The sequence below is a fragment of the Nyctibius grandis genome, chromosome 2 (genome assembly GCF_013368605.1).
Source record: "Nyctibius grandis isolate bNycGra1 chromosome 2, bNycGra1.pri, whole genome shotgun sequence".
Lineage (NCBI taxonomy): Eukaryota > Metazoa > Chordata > Aves > Nyctibiiformes > Nyctibiidae > Nyctibius > Nyctibius grandis.
The window spans coordinates 96,760,025-96,775,248 of NC_090659.1; the positions used below are offsets into that span (position 1 = coordinate 96,760,025).

Sequence of the window (15,224 nt, forward strand, 5' to 3'; positions counted from 1 at the left end):
CCACAGCTTCTCTGGGCAACCTGTGCCAGTGTCTCACCACCCTCACAGTAAAGAATTTCTTCCTAATCTCTCATCTAAATCTACCCTCTTTCAGTTTAAAACTGTTACCCCTTGTCCTATCACTATACGTCCTTGTATAAAGTCCCTCTCCCGCTTTCCTGCAGGCCCCCTTCAGGTACTGGAAGGCTGCTAGAAGGTCTCCCCGGAGCCTTCTCTTCTCCAGGCTGAACAACTCCAACTCTCTCAGCCTGTCTTCACAGGAGAGGTGCTCCAGCCCTCTGATCATCTTTGTGGCCCTCCTCTGGACTCGCTCCAACAGCTCCATGTCCTTCTTATGTTGGGGGCCCCAGAGCTGGACGCAGTACTCCAGGCGGGGTCGCATAAGAGCAGAGTAGAGGGGCAGAATCACCTCCCTCGACCTGCTGGTCACACTTCTGGTCACAAATCCAAAAGATTCTAGAGATGCTTACAGCATTATAACTAATCCTACAATGCTAACACAATCAAAGAAATCCTGTCACAAACCAGAAGGTAAGAACAGTAAAACACCACTTTTCAACAGCATCACAGACTCACCACTCTGGCATCAGCTTCTTTTTCCAGGAGGGGCAACAGGGCAGTTGTCAGAATGTATGTACCTACGAGACAGACAGACACCAACATTAACTTTTCTTTTTAAAAAAAGCTTTCTTCCCTCTCCATCCCCCCTACAACACCACCTCTTTATTTCTGAAACTTCATCTGAATTTAAAGATTTTCTTGTTGCTTTGCCTGCAATATGCCTATTCAACTTGTAGTGGTCTGCAATGCTGCATACTTCTCAAAAGGCACATCAGTTATTTTATGGACTTCTGTTTTTATTGTACCTCTAGAGCAAACTGATCACTGCGTTCCAGCCGTGACTGTAAAAGCAAAATGGCTCAGGTATGGATTTCCTTGTGGGTAAGGTGATGCCAGTGAAGAAATAGGGAATCCAGTTCCCCTCCATGTGTGGCATGTATACACATATCTATGCCGGGTCATGGACAAGACAAGGAAACTACGCTTCACACTTTTGTTTCTTAGGCCCTTGCATATGCACTTACGACTTACCCATTTTTGCCTTCTCACATCACATGCCCAAGGCTGAGCTAAGATTACTTGCAGAAACGTAACTGTGTCCTTCTCCACTTTAATCGTGTTCATTTAGCACAGATTTGCACACACCACACAAATATATTCCATTGCAGCTGTTACCATGAGCAGCAGTTTGTTATCCAAAACATTGTTCAACAGCTAGTGTGTTTGATTCAGACACACCTAGAGATGTTTCATCCGCTCAAGTGCAACACAGGGATCTTTGTTTGTTTTTATCTCTTCAGAGATATTTTTTAAATTTTCCTTTTAAACTATTTTTTTAAAAATTGTGTTTAATTCAAAATTAATCTAGCCCCATTTAGTCTAGTGTTTTTGCGCTAAGTATAATACCTCTCTCTCGTCTCTTCACAAATGGCTCCAGTTCAACAATTCTATGTCAGCGATAAACGTATTTTTTTTCCATGAGCTACCAAGGCCATGTTTTTCACCAGACATGAAGACTTCAGCATGTATCTTTACAACCTCTTTTCCACAGAGGCAATGAGATCACCCAGTTAAAACACAGCATGTTTATAAATATGCTACCAAAGCCAAACGTGTTATATGCTTGGTGAACAAACTGTTTGGTTCCCCCATCAGTCACAACAGTCTTAATTTTCTCTATATAACCAGAGGGACACCCATATGCACACAATATATTTAAAACCCCAGCAGATCGAACAAAGTGAATGCACAGCAGATGAGTAAATGCAGCCTGTCTTCAGCAGAAAATGCAAGCAAAGGCAGTTGCCAGTGAATAATGAGAGCCCGTACGTCTCCCCTGGTAGCGGCGGGGAGGCTGAACGATGACATCATTAGGACAAGAACTGCCGCTGATTGTCATGGGAGACCGTGCCGCGACGTAAAAAAAAAAAATCACTTTAGTACAAGCTGAGAGCCTGGATTACATTTTGATTTGCTATGGATTCTTCAAATGCAAAGTAACATCATGTCTTGGTTAAATAAGCTGCATCTCCTAAAGGCAGAGCTGCAATGCACCAGCTATGACGATGCTTGATTTTACTGTCCCACAGATTAATTTACACTTTTAAGGGGCTTCATGTTGATTTGTTAATTCTAAAGGGATGCAAAGATGAATGCATTAACATCGCCTCATTAACAACTGACTTTTGTTTTGTTTTCTGGCTGAATGAGAGAAATGTTCAATGCCAAAAATCCTGCTTATAGCAACTACAGCTTGTCAGAAGTTTATGTGCTTATTTAAAACCACAAACTGCAAAGCCAGTGACTCCTCTCTTCTTAAAGTTTATTAAGAATTCAGTAAATCCCACAAAGCCAGAGCATTCCATCTTTTTGCCCCACAAAACCACTTGCTCATTTGCTTTGAGACAGAGCGCAAAATGATCTGTTTCGATCCCAGCTTCCTATGGTAAGCACCAGTATCTCAAAACACACACAGATGCGACGCATCAGGCATTAAGACTGAAGCGTTTCATTTCTCCTAAATATTTCACCAACTATTGTCACCATTTTAAGTGTTTGAACACAAACTCATTAGTACTTTAACAAAGATACTTGGATATTATACGTTCTTATTTGTATGGGCTGGTCTGTCAGGCAAAACAATCCGGACAAGAAATTTAGTACAATAATAGTAGAACAGATATACCTTATTAATAAGGTATATTGTTGGTTGGAATATATCATCATTAACTGAAACCTCCACATTTTTATTCATGTAAAAGCTGGCAGGAAGGCTGCTAAGTACAGCCAGTGCAGAGGCGCAGCCATGCACCTCATGGCATGTATTTTGCCAAGCACAGCCGTATTGCAACACGCAGTAATACAAAAATGAATTTCTAAGTAAAAGGGGAAGCCACAAATGAATGCGTTGCCTGCCACAATTCTTATAAAAACATGAATTGCATTAACAGTATTAAAACAAAAACGGAAAATTTTCTTATTTTTAGGAAAAAAAATTTTGCAAGGAAAACCAAAACTGATTTGGTATAAGAAACTACATTCCCCTCTTCCCCCACTTAAGGAAATCAAGACAACATCCAAAATGTATGCCCTTTTGCTAATAATTGATTATTAATATCAATGTACTGGACAACTGCCTTTCCAAAATGAACATGTCAGCATTCTAGTACGTTTCCTTAACACAAAAATAATTTTTGCCTGTTAAAGGAGAAACCTCCTCCCACAGAGCTTAGTTAAAAATGGTAAAGCTTATCAAATGTGATTAATGCTTAATTATCACTGTGTTCAAACTGTACAGATTTTTTTGAGGTTTCTTTTTTTTTAATTGTTTAAAAAGACCAAGAGAGAACACAAAGGTGCATGGAGGGAAAGGCGATGATCAACAGTGACATGCCTCGCACTGAGAGCATTAAGCATTGGGTATCTTGGTGATCCTGCCCCTCCTCTGAGAGGACCTTCAGAATTCTGCCAGAAAAAAAAGAAGATATTTTTTCCCAGAAAACAAGAACTGCCACTGCTCCTGGGGGATTCTGGAGAAAGCGTGTCCTTGTCTCAAGCAGATACTCTGTAAATGGGGATGCTCAGCCCTTGCGGTCACCATGTTTCCCAGTGCCTGTTCCCCAGAAGTTGTATCCAAGACAGAGGAGGAACTGAGAGCCCTCTGGGACACGTGGCAATTGGGAGCAGGATGTTTCTGTCTGAAGAGTTCTCCTGGACTATGGCCCATTTCTTGCACAGGTCTGAGTGCCTGTGGAAAAGAGCAGGCTACTTTGAATTACTCACACGGCAGAAGCTCGAGCAGTAGCCTCTCTCTCACATGCATCTCAGACCCAGCAGGTAGAGAGCTATGAGTACACCTACAAGGCAGTGCTGGACATACGGCTGTACTACCTGCATCTTTGCGTGACAGAAGCCAGACTCTTATACATCACCTTTTCTTGCCATTGGAAGGTATATTGTCTACATGGCCTGAAAGCTGGACTCCCACTGGTGTAACAGTGGGAAAAAAAAATAAATTGCAGTGAAACGTTATACAACACCTCCCTTTGAAAAGGAGTTATTTGCTGTGCCACAAAGGAGTCCAGCAAGATGAATTTGGGAGCTTGCTCAGAAGCAGCAGGAATGTGGAAGGGGGTGAGTAACCATCCAGTCTATCACCCCCACATACAGGATTTCATCTTGCCCTCGCTGAACTCTGCTGAGGTGAAGAGCTGACCAGAGAAACCTACTGGACACGCTACAGCCCTGTTCTGTGTAATGAAGTTTGACACGGTACTTGCTGGCTATGTTTTCTCCAGTTAAAGAGGCTCCTGGGACTGATGCACAATTTCTTTTAAAGATAAACATCCTCTCAACATTTGCTTTTCTTTGGAAAAATTCCTGTGAGTTTTATGTCTTGAAGCTGAGCTCACATAATAGGAAATCATGTATAATACAGTGTAATTAAAACCTTCCTATACGGATACAGCAACTCCACCATTACACACCATTCAACCAACTCTATCACACTGTAGATTAGACAGTGTGGGGTGTCAGTCTGTGCATTACACATGGTAATTCCAGTAAAAGCAACGAGCATGGCACTTAATGAGAACACACTTTGTTCATACACGCTCCCTCGCAAGTGCTAATCACATTAATGTTTATTTAAGCTTCATGTGCACTTGCTCAAAAAAAAAATTTTTTTGGAATCACCATGCATTCCCTTGTGGCCTGTTTTGTAATTGCTTCACTTGCTCTGAGATGTCCTCAATTTAGTTGAGTAATCTGATATTGTGCTTTAATTAACAACTCCTGCTTTTAACTCCATACAGGGAACTCCTCTGTCAACCTGTATGAGCAGTAATTCAGTGGTTTCACAATCACAGAGTGAAACTTTAATGATGTAAGTGTAGAAAATATGGAGATAGACATTCAATTCGTACACTAAGTTGTTTAAAAAAAAAAAAAAAAGCAAAAAAACCTACAAAAATCAGCCTGTCGGCTTCATAAACTCCTAAATAAAGTTATGCTACATTTTGCATGACCTGAAGTAGAAGCTGAGGGGACTCTATGGAAAACACTATCGTTAGGTCTTGTGGGAAGGTAGCCCTGCACGTTCTTGCAACAGTTTTAGTTCACTGGGGATCTCACCATCTCTACCACAACATAACCAAAGTGAAAGCTATCCCCGTGCAAAGGACAGAAGTCTACAGTGTATTAGACACCGGTCTTTCCCACAGAAGGCTTTCTGTACTAAAGCATGAAACTAAGCAAAACATAGAACAGCCCTAAGAGAAAATATAAACAAACACTCCAAAGGCAGATTTCCAAAATGCTGGTGTAACTCAGGTTTAGCCTGCTAAAACCTGGAAGACTCCCTAGGATTCATATATTTCAGACTTGGAAATCAACAGGATATCACGTATAATAATAGTACATGAACACATACTCCTATCTACTTTACAGATTTAAAGTCACCCCAAAACCTGTACTTTAAAATTGATTTATAAAGAAAATCATGGTTTCAGCAGAAGTAATATTGTAAAGCCACTACCTGTTTATAACATCAAATTAACTGATGATGCAATTATTGCAGACCCAAGTGTCTTGGTGGATTCTGGAATAGTTTTTGTTTGATGTTCTATCTGGCAATTAGTGGTAAATTGTCAGTGAGGCTTTTAATCTGCTAACATTCAGATAAGGGCAGGCAGCCAGCACCACACTCAGTGAAGTTTTCCATCTGCCTGAGCTTTGCAGTATTATTAGGAACAGTGTTATTTCAACTGTGAAAAAAGTGGGAACAACAACAAAAAAACTCTTTTATTGTACAGATTTCAATGGCTCATTCATCTGGTAACAATCAGTTAAATTGGTTTGCTTTTCTTAGGTCCAAGTCTTTAAAAAAACAAACAAACAAAAAAACCCCAACAAACTGACATTCTTCCTTGACCTGGTTATGTTTTTAAGTCTTCAGTTTATGCAGTTCCAAGTAAGACATCCCTGAGTCTGTTTCCTGAGTACAAGATCAGGAATGAAGATTTTAGTGTGCTGTCTCTGTGGGCCAATTCCACCACACTAGCAATAATAACTGAGAGTGTATGGGAAGAACTAATGAAGACGAAAAACAAACCAAAGGTTCACATTTCCCTTGAATTACAAAGCTCAGCTCAGTAAGGGTTCCTCTGTGTCCTGGGAACCCAGGCTTCAGTATAGCTAGCGGATGCACAATTATATTCAACCTTATCCTTTCACGTAGCACCTCTCATTTGTAAGTCTCAACGCTCTTTAGAAAGAAAATTGGTATCAGTCTTCTTATCACAGGTAAGGTTGTCTTGCCAAAGATCAGGCACTGACCTCACCATAGACTGACAGTTGGTATCCCAGTTGCCTGACTTCCAAGTAGTTCAGAACACAGTCCACCAGGCCACACTGGCTTGTGTGAAACACCAGTTAGATATGGTTTATGTGTAGGGAAGAGACTGACAAATATCCATACAGGTCAGGCAATGCCATAGATGGGCCGTACTGCTACTGTGGTAGAAAAGCATTTTCTGTCCTCTGGCCCTACCCCTTCTTGCACACAGAGTAAATGTATATGGCTATATTATTAAAACATGAGAGCACATTAGACTGAAGATGCATACTGGGAGCATCGTTTATTTATCTCTGAGTGTGTTTTAGCATCCCCTTGGCTGGTAAGTAGCAATAAAAATGTAGCACATATACCATTTCTCCATGTCAAGCAAGAAGATGTGTTGAGCAAAAGTAAAGTGAGGCAGGCTATAAAACAGATGAACAAAGATTGTTTCAGCTAAATGTCTAGTGCTTCAATAAGAACATGCTTGTGTTGCCTCTACTTGCCTACCAATGCTGACAGGTTTATTTTTTTCCCCCGAAATGACTGAATTCTGTCAGCTTGAATAGTCTTTGCTATGTGCTTTTAGTTTTACTAAAAAAAAAGTAAAATTAAATTAAAAAAAAAAAAAAAAGAAGAAGTGTTGACTCAGAAGTCTGCAAGTCTCATCAGAAGAAATGATTGCTCATCGCTGCCCAGCTCCTGGATACAACCCTGAGTACAAGGCCAGCCCACGGGAGGAAATGTAAGGGCAACAACACACAAACTAAAGGATACACAAATAAAATCTGCTCATTGGGATCGGCAGCTCCCCAGGAAATCTGCCCACGTTTACCCATGCCAGTCGCTCAATTTCATACTGAAGGTACGATTCAATCGGCCACGTGCCACTACAGATCCATGGCTGGCTAGCGCTCTCACATCACAGTCTAAGTGCTCCACAGCTATTCTGCTCTCTACACCTTCACTGAGCTCCAGCTATCAGAGCAACAATTCTTGGGGATGTAGAAGGGGAAAAAATGGCAAGATATTTCATGTGACAGCAACAACAGAACCACAACAAGCCACGTGACATTTGTGCCTGAGCCCCATTTTAAGGGTGCTAGGCTTCAGCACAGATATGGCTGTCGCTGACTGCTCAAAGCAGTTTACAGTTTGAACTTGAATATTAGACAAACCATATAAAGCCTGAACTATCAACCTGCATTTTGCATTTCCTGACCTTCACCCACCTCTATATTCTGACACTAAAGAGGACTCTGCACCTCCCATTTCAGTGAGCTGTCCTCAATTAGCCAGTCAGTGGTGTTTCACATGAAGGGAAGTTTACTTTCTGTTCTAACCAGTATTATTTTTGTACATATTCATCTTATCTACCAGAGGACTTACGCATTCATTTTTGTCCCATTAATGTCCAAGCAAAGATCAGGATATAAAGTACATTTCACAAGTCAGATGATCAATTAGAACTGAACTCTAACATCCTTTATGCTCGAAAACAGACTAACAAGTCAGTCAAGAGTAAAGTATTCCTAGACTGGATTTAAGAGCTCCACAGCATTTTAGACACCTAAATGAGCAATTCTACAGCTTATACAAATGTTAATCAGATATCGGATACAGAATTCAAAGACTCTGTCCTGCATTTAAAGCATGTTATAGTTCATAGTCTTGCATTCTTAGATAGTTACAACCTACACACTCCTTTACGGACAAGAGTTAAGATCCAGGGTAGAAACAAACAGTGAAAGAAAGATGGAATGAACACCCTGCATGTGAAGATCTGAAAAAAAATATTAATATTATTCCATCTTATTTCTGCAGAAATCAGGTAGTCATGAGTTGTTGTTTCCATGCTGCTGATGAGGGGGACAACTGCAGTTTTTCAAAACAGGGGCCCTGAGCCCATGTCACCATTCAGGCTTTAGTTTTTCTGAGGAAAGGGGCAGAAAGGGGAATTTAGTTTGTTCTCTCAGACCACAATCTAGTTTACAGCCAACCTATATACCAGCCATATCTAATTTAGCCAAGTTTTTCTCTGGGATCCTATAACCACAGATAGTTACTTATACAGAAATAATTTCTCCAAAGTAAAGCATGCCCAAAGGTACCTCGTGCTTAGGGAATGACTTAACACAGCATCTACTCTGACATACATTTCTCCATACAGCTTTCTCCTGCTATGACTCCAGAAGATATGATTTATTACCCCATCTCTGACTTTGAAGAAAAAAACCTGCACTGTTGATAGTATCGGTCCTTCGTGTATGTCTGACCTGCAAGCACAGAAGCTTTCTCTTGCAGATAGCCTCTTCCAGCTCAACCAAGTCCCGCTCTGTTCTAAAAGCTTCAAAATTTAATCCTTGTTGTTGCCCAGAGAGAACCAGTCTAAGCAAACAACCCAGTCCTTGTCTGAACTCCGCACAAGTTGGACAACAGAGAAGGACTTACCTGTTTTACCTTATCTGCTCAAATGTGCAGTCACCTCCTTGACCTTCTTATACAGTCATGCAGCAAGTGATACACGAATAAAGGAGATCTATATGTAATATCCATAAAAGATAATACAGGTATTTTCCTAGTTCACTACAATTGTAATTCAGCTTGCTCTGTGCAGTTGTATATCTCTAGTGAGGCTGATTTACAGCTGGGAAAGAAGAACTTGCTGCTTCTACTTGGGTGATAAAATCTAATTCAAGTGATGCACTAGTACAGTTCCTCAGCAATTAATTTCCTCAATGTTTAAAACTAAACAAAACATGCTTTCATGTTCAAACTGTTGTATTTGTTTCACCCTGCTTCTCTCTGGAAGAAGAGAGAAACCTTTGCACATTGCTGGATTTTTGTTTGAAAGATCTCAAGAGGGTTAAACTAATTTAAGGTGAATAAATTTCTCAAGGTAGAAGCTCCTGTACTTGTGCAGTCAGAGGAAATTTGATAGCAAAATAAAATTCATTTTGAAGTTTGACCATGAGAAACAGAAGAATGTTAGGAGAAGATTAACTTAAAGAAAATGAATCTGTGCCTTTACACCTGAACTAATTGTCAGTTTAATGTAGTCAGATTTGCAGAAAAAAACAAGCTGTATGCACCACATCAGGTAAGCACAAGACATTTATACCTAAAATGTTAGTTTTCAAAAGTAAATATGAGTTAAGGAAGCAACACAGGAAAAAGGCTAAGAATACTAAGAATAAAACCCAACAATGGTTTCCAGGCTGTGTTAGTTCTATAAATGCCTGATCTTTATAGCCTAAGCTTCCCCCTTCCTCATCCCAGATACTGATGAACAGGAGGAAAACACAGAAACAAAGCACCACAGCTCCTCCTTAATGTGTCACTTCTGAATATATTAAAGACTGTATCTTGAGAAAGCCACCTACCCTGCACGGAGGCAGAGGGAAAAGAGAGTGTCAGGACTGTTTGTTGATGCAAGCACCACACCTCTGAGAGATGGGCAGCTTTCAGCCCGACAGCTATCAGTGGCGGAAGACAGCTCTTCTCTCTGATGGCTGGCTGTTTGCTCACATCTTTTCCATGGCTTTTATGGGGGAACTTTACACTTCGCTCACTGTCTTCCCTGCTGATCCACATCTCCCCTTTCCCCTTTTATTTGCTTCCCTTAATTTGTCGCTCTTATACCTCCACCACACAATTCATGGGATATGCCCCTTATATATGGAGTGCCTAAGACTTACCCAGTACTGCTCAATCACTTGACTAGATGTTGCATGTGTTTGAGAGTGTCCAGGGCACTATATAAGGCACAGCCTTCCTACACATCAAACAGGGCTGTTCAAGCCTACTGAAACATTTGAATGTCTTTTTAAATATCTGAACATGCTCCAAGCTCTATCCAAGCCACAGGAGCACACTTCTTACAAAGAGAATATCATTAGCAGCACTGCTTGGAACAAAGTTTCCTAGCAAATTTCAGAATCAATTTAATTAAATCTTATCTGCATTTGTCCACTGCTGCTATGATCAATAAAGGCACTGATATTAGAACAACTGAAAAATGGAGAAATTTAAAAATTACACTCCAAATAAGCTGTAATATTTCTTCTTTTCCTTTCCCCTCTCCTTCCCTGACATAGAAATGGTATGATCCCTCTTTGAGCAGGAATACACATCTCATGAACCCAGCTGTAAAAACACACTTCTGTAACCAAATCAGTGTATTTCAGAACTAAGCCAAGCCTTCAATACTCACCCAACGTGTTTGTTGCAAAGTTTTTTTCAAGTCCATCTTCAGTTAATTCTCTGTTATTCACCATACATCCTGCATTGTTGATCTGTAAGACAACTCCTGTAAACAAAAATAATCCACACAAACACCTACAAACAAAACCACACATACAAGTAGTCCATGCCAGTTTGCTGTTTTCTGACACTGCAACACAAAGCTACAAACTGTTTCGATAAACCATGCCATTCCAAGTCACACTGCCCTGCACTGATCATAAAGGTCTTCCACAGAAGAATGGATTTTCAGAGAAATTGCTCACCACAGATTTATTACACTAAGAGCCAATGGTCCTCTTAGTGCCTTCTTCCATGGTTTTAAACTCTTCTCACAGAAAATAATATGCAAATTATAAAGCAGATATTAGAACATATATATGCAGTGTAGTTTGTTAGACTCATCTGAGAGATCACACTGAGCCCACACCATCTGTGCTACGTAGGGATGTATTCTCTGTTAGAGATTTCTGTATCAGGGAAAATTCACTAAGGGAAGCTGTACAACATGCGGTAGAATAGTCTGCAGGCACCCCCACCCTCAGCAAATTAAATGAATTAGCTCCAAACTTGCCAGCAGTTTAGCCAGGTCAGCAGGTTAGCCCTGAGAAGAGCAGAGCTAACCAGCAGAGCTGCATCATACTGACTTGGTGCCCTGATTGTAGGGACTCCAGCTTTTCTCTGCCTGGCAATCCTGCACAGATACCCCGCCCAACTCGTGCATTGCTAAAACAGCACTGTACCAGCATGGATAGTAAGGTAAAACCTCATGAATGTTAAGCAGCTTGCTGTGTGTAGCCAGCATATTCTCAGGCACACTTCTTTCTCTGCCTTACCTTCCAGAGGAAGCTCAAGCTTCTCTGCTCCTACATACCTCCCTGCTCCTTCCCTGCTGCTCCCCATAAGCTATTTTCACATTTCCATCAGAATTTCCTCACCTGTAAGCACCAAAACAACTGCTCCAGGTGCCTTAGTTTTAGTACAGCCCCTAGAGCAAATTTTCACTGCTAAATAAGAGGAGAGAGTACTGAGCCCCTTACCATCCATGCTGCTTAACTGTTAGCTCCCTCCCTGGCTCAGTTTTAGACTGCTCTAACTAGACTTTCTATGAAAGTTTAATCTTTAAGAGGGACTAGCTTGAAGCAAGTGTAATCTGCCCTTGGAGGAGGCATCAGTCCCTGCCATATTCTGTTTAGCAGAATATACATAGCCTGATATACAACCTAAAGGCCACAATGTTTGCACGGTGAGAAAAGCAAAAGATGCAGCTAAAAAATTACTGCCTTTCTCTATTTTATGTCATATCTGTGTATGTGAACTGAGAATAGACAAGGGCAAACAGACCATGGAGACTACTGCAGCAACAGCTAGAGAAAATTAAGCAGAGAACTGCAGGTCAAATTGTAAAATCTAGACTACCTGTTGGACAAGTTCAGAGGCTACACACTCCAAAGACAGACACATGATTTAAGTATGCAAGCTTACCAACACATTTAATTTATGTTCATTTTTGAATTTTTCAGCAAACTTCCAGATTTCCTTGGGATTAGATATATCCACAATATGCAAGAAGATATTCTAAAAGAATAAAAAAAGTTACAATCAACATGGAGAGTGAAGAGACCCTGTTCACTGCTAAGATCTGTGTAGGTGAAAATGTATTTAAGCAGCATGGAGAAAATATTATCTCCAGAACACAAGCGAAACACTTACAGTCAATAGGCACAACTGGGAAATCTAATTCTAGTCCTTAAAACATGTTTAGTCACTTGATTCAGTTGCTTTTGAGCCATAGCTTTTTAATGCCAAATTTATTAAAAGAGAGCCCTACTTAGATAAGTACACGTGACAGACAGTCAGGCACAGCAGAGAACTAGAAAAATATCGCAAAGCTTGCGAAACTGTTTCAACAATTCATACAGCAGCTTCCTCTTGAGCTGAAAGCAACTTTCCAAAGCAATGCTCAGGGTCACAGCATTAGAGAATAATTTAGGTCAGAAGGGACCTCTGGGGGCTGCTGGGTCCTACTGCCATCTCAAGGCAGGTAACTGAGATCAGGTTGTCCAGGGAAGTTTTATTTCCAAAGATGGAGATTCACCAGCCTCTCTGAGCACTCTGCTCAGTGTTCGACCACCCTCATAGTGAAAAAAAAAATTCTACTATGCAGTCAGAATTTTTCCCTGCTACAATCTATGTCTGCTGCCTCTTGTCCTTTCACTGCAGACCTCCAAGAGAAGCACGGCACTGCCTTCCCTACACCCTCCCATCACGTAGCTGTAGACTACAGTAAGACCCATCTCCACCTTCTCTTCTTAACACTGAGCAAAACCAGCCCTCAGCCTCTCCTTGCACATCACGTGTTCCATGTCCCTAGTCACCTCGGCAGCCCTCCACTGGACTCACTCCAGGATATCAATGACTTGATATCCTTGCCCAAATCTGAGCACAGGACTCCTGCTGTGGGTTCACAAAGGCTTAATAGAGAGGAAGATGCGCTTCTCTCAGCCTGCTGGCTACACACAGGTTCATACAGCCTGGGGTGTGGTTGGCCTTCCTTGCCCCAGGGCACACTGCTCACTCAGGGACAACTTGTCATCTCCAGGTCGGTTTCTGCAAAGCTGCTTTCCAGCCAGCTAGTCTCAGCCTGTACTGCTCCATGGGGTTACTCCATTCCAGGAACGTCATGAGGTTCATGTCAGCCCATTTCCTCACCTGTTAAATCACTCTGAACAGCAGCCCTGCTCTCTAGCTACCCTCCCCACCATTTGAGATTATCTGCAGTCTGACAAAGATGGCACTTCACTTTGTTGTCCAAGTGGTTAAAAGAGACATTAAACAGTTTTTGCCCCATTGGGGGTGGCACTAAAAAATGGTTAACAGATCAGCTTTGTACTGTTGATTGCTGCTTTCCGAGACAAATATTCCAGACAGTTTTCCACCCAGCTTGTCATCCACCAGTTCAAACCACATCTCTCCAAACTGCCTACAAGGATGCTATGGCAGACCATGTAAAAAGCCTTGGCGCTGTTCAGGAAAGTGGCAAGCACTGCTCTCCTCTTGTCCATACACAGAGTCATCTCACCAAAGGCAGTGATCAAGATGGTCAGGCCAGGTTTGCCCTTGATAAATCCACACTGTTTTTTCTCTATCACCTTCCTGTCTTTCACAGCTTCTGTGAGGATTTGCTCCATAGTTTTCCTGGCGAGCAAGGTGAGTCTGAGAGGCCTGTAGTTCCCCAGATCCTGCTTGCCTTTTTGGAAGACAAGTGGTTTGCCTTTTTTCAGTTAACAGAAAGCACCTCCTGTGTTGAGGAGGTTCTCCTTGAAGACTGACCAGCTTTCTCAAGGCCTTTTGCTCTCCATGGCTGTCTTCCTTGGGATCCTGCCAACTAGGTCCATAAAAAAGACAAAATGTGCTTTCCTAAAACCAAAGATTGTAACTCTACTATTCATCCTTCTCACCTGTCTTGATCTTAAACTCCACCATATCATGGCCACTTCCACCAATGGCTACTAGAGCCATTCAAGGCTACTATTCACAGCAGGTCCTGCAGAGATCACCCTTAACTGGCTTGTGCAACACTCATATCAAAAAATTGTCCTCGATGCTCTCCAGAAAGCTCCTGGATTGTTCATGCCCTGCCCTGTTGCCAGCAGATATCAGGGTGGTTCAAGTGCTCAACGAGCACCAGGACCTGTGATCATGTGCCTTCCCCAGCCCTCTATAAAAGGCTCTATCTACTTCCTCTATTTCATCAGGCAGTCTGTAGCAGACACCCACCATGATGTCATCCATACTGATCTGATCTCTGCACCTTACCTCTAAGCTACCCATTTCAGAGCAAAGCTCCATGCATTTAAGCCACTCCTTTACATAAAGCGCAACTCCTCCTTCTTGTCTTCCCAGCTTGCCCCTCTAAAAGGGCCTGTATACATCCTCTGCAGCACTCTAATCATGCCAACCTTGTCTCTATAATCCCAGGGAGATCACAGCTGTGCAACCATGCATGGATTCCTGTTTGTTTCCTATGCTACTTACTGGCATCTGAGACTGGCTCCCAGCCATGTGGCTTTCACAAGGAAACTGTGAGAGCCTCCTCTGTTCTGCTGTCTCCTAGACATGTATTCACTGTCCCCATGACTCCACTGTTCTTTGAGGTTTGGTCCCCATCCCCCAATGAAACCCGCTGAAAGCCCTCATTAGCTTAGCAAACCTGTTGGCAAAGATATTCTTGCTCCACTTTGTCATTCCTGCTCAGCAATGCTGGTTTCGCAGAGAAAGTCAAAGAGGTCATAAAGGCCAAAGACAAAATTACAAAGGCCAAAGACAGTGACACCAGCTGCACATGCAGGTGTTGTCCTGGAGGGTGCATATGCTCCTACCTAAGCCCTTCCCTTTTACTGGAAGGATTTAGGAGAGCACTACCTGGGGCCCTCTGCCCTTCACCCTCTGTAAGCATGCTTGACGAGCTCAGTGTCACCCCTCACAATGTCAGAGGTGCCCATGTGCTTGGGCAACAAGAGGTATTAGTCCAAGGTCCAGATGAGCCTCAGCAGACTTTCCACAACTCCCTAGATCTGAGTCC

At 42.0% G+C, this 15,224-nt stretch overlaps 1 protein-coding gene across 2 annotated transcripts in view; it reads right to left on the reverse strand.

Moving 5' to 3' along the window:
• The window catches only part of DHRS12 (dehydrogenase/reductase 12), a 29,662-nt gene that overhangs the window by 5,943 nt on the left and 8,495 nt on the right, over nucleotides 1-15,224 (reverse strand). For both annotated transcript variants that reach the window (XM_068425459.1, XM_068425460.1), the window contains exons 4-6: nucleotides 12,125-12,217; nucleotides 10,611-10,692; nucleotides 577-638 (exon numbers count right to left, since the gene is read on the reverse strand). In XM_068425459.1, coding sequence (XP_068281560.1) covers nucleotides 577-638; nucleotides 10,611-10,692; nucleotides 12,125-12,217 — 237 coding nt within the window. The remainder of the gene's footprint in view (nucleotides 1-576; nucleotides 639-10,610; nucleotides 10,693-12,124; nucleotides 12,218-15,224) is intronic.